This window comes from Centroberyx gerrardi, chromosome 18 (genome assembly GCF_048128805.1).
Source record: "Centroberyx gerrardi isolate f3 chromosome 18, fCenGer3.hap1.cur.20231027, whole genome shotgun sequence".
NCBI lineage: Eukaryota > Metazoa > Chordata > Actinopteri > Beryciformes > Berycidae > Centroberyx > Centroberyx gerrardi.
Window position 1 is genome coordinate 13,533,954 of NC_136014.1, and position 9,700 is coordinate 13,543,653.

A 9,700-nucleotide genomic window follows, 5' to 3' on the forward strand; every position below is an offset into this window, starting at 1 on the left:
GCTGCTCATACGGTCCCCCAAGTTTTCCAGGGGTCCCCATCTGTGTCCCTGCGCATCCTCTGCCACATGGCACCTGTCCCTCGTCGAGTCTGGTCCATTCTTCGTCCGGCAACGTACACGCCTGCTTGCCACCCCACGCTGTGCCTGTTGTTGAGCCACAATGAGATGGAGAATAGCTGCACCCATAATCCCTTGCTGTGAGATGTGGGTTTTTTTTCTTTCTTTCCTCCTTTGGCCAGATTTGGGGCCAAGTACAAATTGTAAACAGGTTATTATGCTGCTGTAACACACTCCAACTGGAAATGCACTCCGACAACATTTAGTATTTACTGATGTAAGTGTGTCTTTATCCCTCACACAGACTAGTTTAATTTGGTGTAAAGTTCACTGCATTTAGTGTGATTTGGATTTGTATGTTATATGTTTAGTGGGCATAACCAGAAAAGATATGTGTAGTCTTTTCCTCATTATTCAGAAGAATCACTATGACTCATCACTTTGGTCTATTCAACTGTAAATCATTACTTGTGATTTCTAAAACTACTGTATACGGTTCCTAGCTGAAATATAATCCAAAATATTAAAGTGAGCAATATAATGTGCTCAATGTGGCTATTTCTGTTACTCAAGAATCTATAATTATCAATAACTGTTTAACTCAAACATACCTTAACATGTAGCTTTAAAGGGCAGACCTGTCTCAGTCATACACTGGACATTGATTTGCCTTAGTCACGTAGTGCAAATTAGCCACTTCCTCATGACCTACAGTTAATAAGCAACGAACGTCATCTACCACACAAACTGCCAACCCCAAACTGTGACGTGATTGGACGCTCACTCACTCTTCCACACAATTAAGACTGGCCCGTCCAGACAGTCAGCCTCCTCCGTACCTCCGGAGGACACGATATTTAAAGTGATCACTGCTCACCTCAGTCCCAACAGACGGATAATACTTTACACAGCTGTGCAAGCTCTGGCCCCATCCACACACACTGATACTTGCGTTGTTAGCTTGACAGTTGGTGTTGAGTTGGACCGCCAAGTTGTTTGTTTGCCCAGGGATGTGACATGACGGCAGAGGGGGAAACAGGAAACATAACAGACTACCTGACAGCCTCATTCCACAGGCTTGACCTGAGACTGGAACTGGGCCAGCCAGCAATCAGAGAGAAATAACAAGAGGGGGCTCCCTTTTGTTTGTTCAGCCTATATCCTTAAAATCGCAAATATTGTAAATCTTATCATCCTGCAAGTGCATATGAGATTAATTTAGTCAAATAAGACATTATGTACACTTCATTATGAAAACTTCCCCTTGTGAAAAGGGGTGTTGAAGACTACACAATTCTTACATGTGCCTGTGTGAATAACGTGCAGTGTGTGCAATGCACGTCATGCCACTGTTTGTTGACACATTATTTTCTCTTCCTTAGTTTCCTATCATGTTGATTTATTGCATCTCATGCTGGAACAGCAGCGACTGCTGTCTTTGGTTTTCAGCAGAGGCTCTGAGTAAAGGTTATGATGAGGACGAGTCAACTTTCAGAAAGGAAGAGATTGAGGCTGACATGTTGAGTGTTTTGCCCTCACTTCCCGAGAACTTAAAAGTCGCGGGATCAACAAATCTCAGCAAATGCTCGTGTAGCGCTCCGCTGGTGATCTCACAGAATGGATTTTGTGTGTAAAGGAAGATAAGTGTTAGGTAATATACGCAGGAAATGGAAACTGGTCAGTACTTGCTGGTTAGTCAGTGTGTCTTTGGATGTAGATACTAATGGTGTTTATTATCTCACTGCACAAGCATCTTGATACTTAAACAAAACAGGTGACTGATCAAATAAAAGGTGAATGCAGTCAGAAAGCAATGCCCTATATGCCATATTAGTGGGAAATACATGCATCATAAGAATGCTATGAAAAGACAAAGATAATGTGTAAAAGTGTAAATTAATTTGAATGTATGTAACATCTGATATCTTTGCTCTTGTTTGATAGTTAATTGATCTTGATTGCTTTCATGAAACTGACTGAAAAATGTTTAATATACAGAAATAGGTTCATGTTGCCAAGATTTTTTTCCTTGCCTTGTATTGTATTTGTTCTGGCCTAACAAAGCGTATCCCAGATGTGACCACATTGGTTCTCAGAGTTGTTTGGAAAAAAAATACTATTAAAATATCAAAGCATGGGATTGATATGGAAAAATGATTCAAGAACCGCTTTGTTTCGCATCACGTCTCAAGAACACCAACCATTACCTCAGCTCATGCCTGACTTACCTAGCGTGAACCACTCTGAGTCTTTAAGTGTTGATGCTTTGTTGACGATTGAGTCTTTGTCCTTGCCCGTGCTACAATGTCCTACCCTGGGGTGGTGGATGTGATTGTTGAGACATTTGCAGGGAGTCTTTACCAAGGGAGTCTGCTGTAGGACCCCGACCCGACCCTGACAATTCTTGGGCTGATGCTGCACCAAGGACCACTTTCTCACCCTCCATGCCTGGGGCTCACCACCCGTCTGGCCCCCACATCCAAAATATGGTCGCACTCAAACAGACCCTCCACAGAGTTCTGAACCCCTACAGGCACAAAGGGTAATGATCTAACCCCGAAGAAATGAGTGCAGCATTGCCCAGCCGCAAACACTGGTACATGATGAATGTTGTCATTCTAGTCAATTTAATCACATTCACTGCAAGTGTTGTTGTGAATCAGAAACACACGATCATGGTTGGATATGGGGAAAGAGGAAGGTCATATCTGGTTACATGTGTTCACCACAAGTGTTGTTAACTTGGGCTGTTTTCTGAGTTCGTTCTGGCCGAGTAAGAAACCTGTTTCTGGTTCTGTGTTGTGTGCATGTGTGCGGTGTGTCTTGTGTGTTTGTGGTCAAGGTACATCAGGCCAGGTCGACAAAGCCTCCCCCGAAAAATGGTGGGTAAGTTACGACGAGTAAGTAAGATGCTAATCAGCAAGGCAGTGTTTCCTCCCGCTAGATGAACAGCGGGTTCCCTTCCCTCACTCTGGCTCTTTAATGCAGGGCCCAGCCAGGCCCAAACATCCTGACGGAGAGAGGCTTTTCCCTTATCAGTCAGGAAACACCGCTCCTCCGCCACATCCTCTTTACAAGAAGCGCGACTCAACCGTTCCCAAAAAACGCAGGAAGACCAGCCAGACTCCAGGATTTGTCAAAAGCCCCCTGAATTCCTTTTATCGAAAAAGAAAAATTCAAGAGAACAGAGAGGGTGAGAGGGGAGGAGTGGAGAGGGAAAAAAGAAAGAGAAAAATGAGGAACGTGTAAAACAGTCAACGAGGCCCCAGGATTTATTTATTTATTTATTTCGCACAGATTACGAAAGGTCTGCATCAGCAAGATAGAACATGGGGTGAGGGGGTGGGGTGGAACGGGGTGGGGTGGGGGGGTCCAGAGCGCCTAAGAATGGCACCCAGAATAAGACTCTGGGAAAACAAAGGACGGTTGAGATGGAGGCGGGAGGCGACGGCTGTGCCTGTTTTACACTAATCCTCCGAAACCAGGATGAAATGAAAACGAGAGGAGACGGATAGAGAAGGATGATGGAGGGTGGAAAAGACAAGCAGGGGAGTGGGTGTCAGTAAGGGCCACTAGCACTAAAAAGGGCTGCAAGAGCCCGAAATAGAAGAATACCTAACGTTGCCACACTTAAATCAAAGAACATGGCCAGAACATTTTAACAAATAGCACAGACCATTAAATACTCATCATTTTTCCTTTGGATGCTGAAAATGTAAGCTTTCAAAAACTATTAACCAGGAGCCATCCTTTCTTTTTTTAACTTTATTAATGAATCTGATAGTGATTGCATTGATTACCTTCAGGGTGCTACCATATGTATATGTGTAGAAATGTGTTTCATCTGCTACTGCACAATGCCTGTTAAGTGTGTAAATTAACAACAATTTGCACTGCTGCATACACGGCATAATAATGAATAAAGAGCTAATTCTTATGTCTCAGGTCTGTAATATGTTGTCGGCCGTTGTCTGTGTGGGAGCATTATCCAAGTGGCAATTGCGTTAATATAAAAGTGGAACTTTATTTTAAATTAATTGTCTTTCACAAACCTAAATCAGCATACAGTTATAGTTATCATTATTATTTTCCATTGTAAAGATTATGATTATATATTATTAAGTACTTGATAAGAAGTATAAACGCCTTTTTCTTCATTATACACCATTTTGTTGGGGAGAATTGCATAAGAAATGCCCAACTAAACCTCATTCAATTACAAACTACTGAGGTAAGACTCCCAACTAATGAGAGCGAGAACATATAATACAAACATTCGAATGGAAAGTCGATAATAGCATTACAGTTAGCATTTATGCGAAACATCAAAGGACTTAAATTAGCTTCTAAGGAGCATCTGTACATGCCTCAATGGCAACAATGAGTAATGACATTTACAACTGGACAACAAGTCCATCCGATTGTTCTTCTGGTTTGGAAATTTCATGACAATTGCAGGTGACATACTATAGTGTTCTGTGTGTGCATCCCTGAGGTGTCCATCTCCCTCTCTTTATACTCCTCCAATTCTTCTTTGTTCTTCCCTCGGCTCCAGACAATCATATTGCTCTGTAATTGGTTCAGATTTTAACTATAGTGGGATGAAGTTGCCCATAGATGCTAATCGGGGGTCAGTTATGAAATTTCCCCATTAACTGTAAAGGTTACAAAAGGGAACAAGAAAGCTGTTCCCTCATCAGCAGTCAAGAGCAACATCATCCCAGTACGTCTTCACCCATCTCAAACCCTGTATTCTGTCTCTGATCAGTCACAAGTGTAATGGGTGCTGTAACCAAGGGCAACAGCTTACGAGATGCCATAGTTGTTGTAGTAGGCCGCTGTCGCGTCCGCCAGCACGGAGATGAGGCTGGTTTCCGTGGCGCTACTGGGACACGCGGTGACAGAAGCAGAGGCGGCTGACGCCACCTGGATGTGTCCTGTAACAGTCATGCTGCCGCCCTGCTCAGGGTGGAACCCGCTCCCGGTGGAGTTTAGGTACTGGTCAAACTCGTTGCGGTCCACCTCACCCAGAAGCTCAGCCTGGCTCAGCTGGTCTAGAGTCTCTAGGTGACCCTGTGTTTCTGGTGGGGGGGACAGCTGACCCAGGTGGCCCTGGTGGAGCCCGTGGTGAACCTGGGGGAAAGATGAGGTGGTATAGTAGGACAGCGGAGGTCCAGGGATCAGCGCACCACTGCCGCCAGTTTGGGACATGTGAGAGATGTGAGCTAGGTGTGTGCCCCCACAGTGGAGTTGGGTCTGGGTGTAGTCAGTGTGGTAAGGGGGCGGGCTGCCCATGTGTGTCTGATTCTGGCGGTGCTCATCTGGACAGGAGGCTGAGGAAGAGCAGGAGGAACCAGCAGAAGTCGAGTAATAAGAGGGAACGTGCTCGTGGTCCATGACATCTAAGGGGGACATCTCAGGGGGAGTGGGCAGGCCGTAGGGGTAGGTGTCGAAGCTGCTGCTGGAGCCGGCGGGGTCTCTAAAGGTTCTGACGCTGGGCAGAGCCGGACTGGGGCTGGAAAACCCTCCGCCGACACCGTTAGGGCTGCCCTCGTCCTTGTCGAGGGGGTGACAGAGGACTCGGTGGTCAGGCAGGGCGTTCTGATCAGGAGCCAGCCCGCTCAGCAGGAACCCAGGGTCCACGCGCTTGCAGATGCGTTTCAGCTGCTTCTTCCGGCGAGGCCGGTACTTGTAGTTGGGGTAGTCCTGCATGTGCTGCACCCGAAGTCTCTCCGCTTCCTCTACATAGGGCCTCTTCTGAGGGGGAGTCAGGGCCTTCCATGACTTGCCTGCAAAAAGAGGAGACAGTAGAATTTTACATTTGAATTAATTAAACATAATTAAATCCTGAATGGGGTTCTTCAGATTGGTTTGTAATTCACACTTACACCTTTTCTTTATTTCATGTCTGTCGGACTTAATAAGCCTTCTGTTAATAGTACACAGCATTAAAGAGATTGAATATCTGTTCTCCCACTCCAACAATTTCTGTAACCTGGAAAATACCTATAAAAATGTTCACAATAATTTTAAAAGTTGTATTATTTCTATTGTTTGTTAGATGATTAAGACATATCAAATTGATATGAAAAACGTTTGAGTTTGAACATGTTTTCCAAAATGGTGTGCAGTGCAATTTAAGTAAGGAACGAAAAGTAGGCTACAAAACACTGAGGCAACACATGAAAAATAATTAAATACATATTTAATACATTTTTTGTTTTGTTTTTACAAACTACCTAACTAAATTCAATTTAAGGTTATCAGTCAGGTGCGTGACAATTAAAGAAGAATTGACTCAGAAGCCTATTAAAGCTTTCACGGCTACCTCAACGCACAGCCTTTTTATTTTTAAATGTATTTAGAATACAATACAATAGGTCATTCTAACATCAAGAGAAGTGACAATTGCACTTATAACATAAGCATATTTTGCATTCATTGTTATAATCTCGAATTGGCAAAAAGATTATTTGCGGGAGTGCCAGTTTTGGAGATTTGAGCACTAATCCAAGTCATTTCGAGGCCCAGTGATACATTTCCAAACCTTCCTTTTCCAAACCTACATTTTAAACGAATTTGAAGATACAGCCGACATTAACTTTAGACTATTCTTTTAAAGCATCGTGAGGGTTTGTCATGACGCGCATCATATCATTCCTAATTGTGAAGTTCTGTGCTTAATTTATTTGGTCTAAACTACAGCCTACTGAGGAGAAAAAAAGTTGTTTTTGGTCTGTTCTTTAACATTCCTGTAAAGTATGAATTTAATTTTAATTTCGTAAACTTATTGGAGTTGGATATGACTTTGGAAAGTTTGGGGAATTATCCGAGGCCGAAAGGGAATAAATGCTGGCAGTGTTTGGATAATAGGCTAATAATAATAATAATAACAATAACAATAATAATAGTAATAACAATAATAATAATAACAACATTAATATTAACATTAACAATAATAACATTGATAATAACAATAATAATTATTCGTATGTATTAATAATCATAAAACTTTCAATAACTTTCATCTCACCCAACATTTTGCTGAGCTCGGCATTGTGCAGGTCTGGATTTTGGACAGCCAGGCGTTTGCGCTCGTCTTTGGCCCAGACCATGAACGCGTTCATGGGCCGTCTGATGCGCGGCTCCGACGCCTTGTCCACGGGAGTCCTGTGCGGGCCATGTCCGTCGGGCACGTCCCCGTCTCCTGCCGGACACTCGAAGGACTCCGGCCACGACGAGTACGCGCTGATCAGGGCAGCCATCTGCGCGCTCTCTGTCTCTTCAAACTTAAGATGCGCTCTCTCTCTCTCTCTCCTCTATGACAAATTGTGTTTTCTCTCTAAGTTACTATAATAAAAAGACTGAAAAAATATAGAAACTCTAAACAGGTTTTGTTTTTTTTTAATCCAGCGGTCTGGTACACACTGACTGAATTGCTAGAGCTGTAAGCTACACTCAGATGTCACCGCAGGTTTTAAGAGAAACCCCAGATATGCTCAGGCAGCGGCTCCTCCTTGTGTTATGATTCACTCTTTCCTGGTGGATGGGGGAAGCGCTTTATATTTGAGGAGCAGGTTCCAGGAGAAGCCCCGGAGGACTCTCAGCTCCTCCTTGATTGCAACTTGAGCCCCGTGAAAGGAAAGAGGGAGAGGGCAACATTTCAACACTATAAACTACTTAAACTCGTCGCACAACAAAACAACACTTTCAACAATATAACATAACCTGATTTCTGTTGAATTCATAGGACAATTCAGAATCATTCAAATGATTCACTGCGCAGTTGATGGTTTAATTGCTTTTGGACACCAATTGACCTGTGGATAACGGCTAATTAAATCCACTGATGAGATGAAAATTTGACCAACTGAAACCATATGCCATATCACTGCAAGCACTGGAGAAACCCCCTTGCTATTTTTACACTTCCATTAATGTTCTTGTAGGCTACAGTAATGACGAAGACAGCTTTGGCAACTTTGAAATTGTTTCCTAGTTAATAAGGATAGACCTTTTCCTTCTCAAACGTATCCAACCTGTTCTGCAGTAGCGCTCGACTGCATCACAGCAGGCTCGGTGACGTATTTCCAAACCCCACGGACTGTTTCAGTCTGCCATGCTCTTTGAATATAAGAACACAACTGTACTGCCTATATCTCCATGTTAGTATTACTTTATATTTTCATAAAAGGGATGGGCTGATTGAACCTCATTAAATCAAAATTCTTACTCAAAACTTTCCTTTTCAGTATCACAAAGCAAAAGCCTATGTGGGAGTCAGATAGAAACTACAAGAGAAGGAAAAGGCCCTCACTTTTTTTTTTTTTTTAGACCATTTAAGTGCAGATGCATTTTTGGAACCTCTGAACAAATCTGTGGGTGAGAGGAGAGATAATCAGTGAGTGCACACCACTCTGCCACAAATCAGTTTCCTTCTGTGGCCAGAGGCGGGTGCATATCAAATCCAGGAGTTCCTGTTGACAGGATACTCTTGGGCTGCGGCCATGGAGTAGCTCACACTCTCACACACAAGAGCTGACACACACACACACACTCCCTTACACTACTACAGTGCTGTCACAATTACAGCTACTGATTAGAGGTCAGCTGTCTTTGCTTTTGTGATATTGAGGTAGAAAGTGATTACAGATAGGTGATTTTAACTCTTTATTGGCCTTCTACTCAATTCTGATATTCACTACTACAGTATTCCCTACTTCCTTCTCTTTTGCTTTCGGCCCAATGGATATACTTACTGTAAGGGATATGAGTACACTTCCTCCGGTGTTAGTCCAGATGCAACATGGATCTTAAGTTGTGTTACACATCTACGGGCAAGCAGTGCCTCCCCACCCATCAAAGTGAAGCGTCAGCTCCAGCTTTGTGTGAAACTTAACCCCCACAGGAACAGGATACGGCACCTGAAGCTCCAGATTGTGCAAAAGAGCAGGCACATCAGTGATATATAGGCCCGCACTTCCTCTTGCTGTTCAGACATGGGTTCATGCATGTGTAGTAGGTGTGTCAGTGAAAGTCAGCATGTGTGCGTGTCCATGAGTTTGCGGCGGTACATGAATGGATGAGAGTGCATGTGCGAGTGTGGGTGTGAAAGTCCGAGACACCGGACTGCCCATGCCATGTGCGAGGCAGAACGTGTGTAGAGGCAACAAAGTTTCTCACCATAGTTGCATGTTGGAACTGAACACATTACGACTCAGGAGTTGGGGGTTTCTATAATGACTAATAGCCCTATTTGTTAACCGCTGTGTGGGTGGGAGCCGCATCAGCCTGCTGTTGTTCAGCCATTCAGTAGCCTACAATAAGACATGTGGTTACTGGAGAATCATGAAGGGGTTTTACCTTTTGTGCTGTATGAAGGAGAATGTAAAGTGATATTTCACTTTCATGCCATGATTTTTAAGCAAAGCATCTCCAAATCAGTTTATCAACAGTAATTCTTGTATTGTGCTTTATCTGGCTCAGGAATTAATTGCCACCGTCAGCGACAGCAGTTTTTTTCTACAGTTTCATCAATATCAGTAACTATAAACAAGCAAATTTACTTATTGTAATATTTTTCATGCAGTCATAGACAGATAATATACTTGCTGTAACTCATGTGTCAGCAGTATGATTTTAA

General features: G+C 43.3%; 1 protein-coding gene across 1 annotated transcript; it reads right to left on the minus strand.

The window, feature by feature from the left end:
• Positions 1-3,354: 3,354 nt before the first annotated feature.
• Positions 3,355-7,578, minus strand: sox7 (SRY-box transcription factor 7). The gene is made up of 2 exons (XM_071901521.2): positions 7,091-7,578; positions 3,355-5,846 (listed from the first exon to the last, which is right to left on the minus strand). The coding sequence occupies exons 1-2, from the start codon at positions 7,320-7,322 to the stop codon at positions 4,864-4,866; spliced, it is 1,215 nt and encodes a 404-aa protein (XP_071757622.1). The 5' UTR covers positions 7,323-7,578; the 3' UTR covers positions 3,355-4,863.
• Between the last annotated feature and the right edge of the window lie 2,122 nt (positions 7,579-9,700).

Excerpts from the sequence above, each read along its gene's own strand:
- sox7 (XM_071901521.2), bottom strand. The coding sequence starts at position 7,322 with ATGGCTGCCCTGATCAGCGCGTACTCGTCGTGGCCGGAGTCCTTCGAG. Across the intron at positions 5,847-7,090 it reads CGAGCTCAGCAAAATGTTGG|GCAAGTCATGGAAGGCCCTG; the intron begins GTGAGATGAAAG and ends CTCTTTTTGCAG.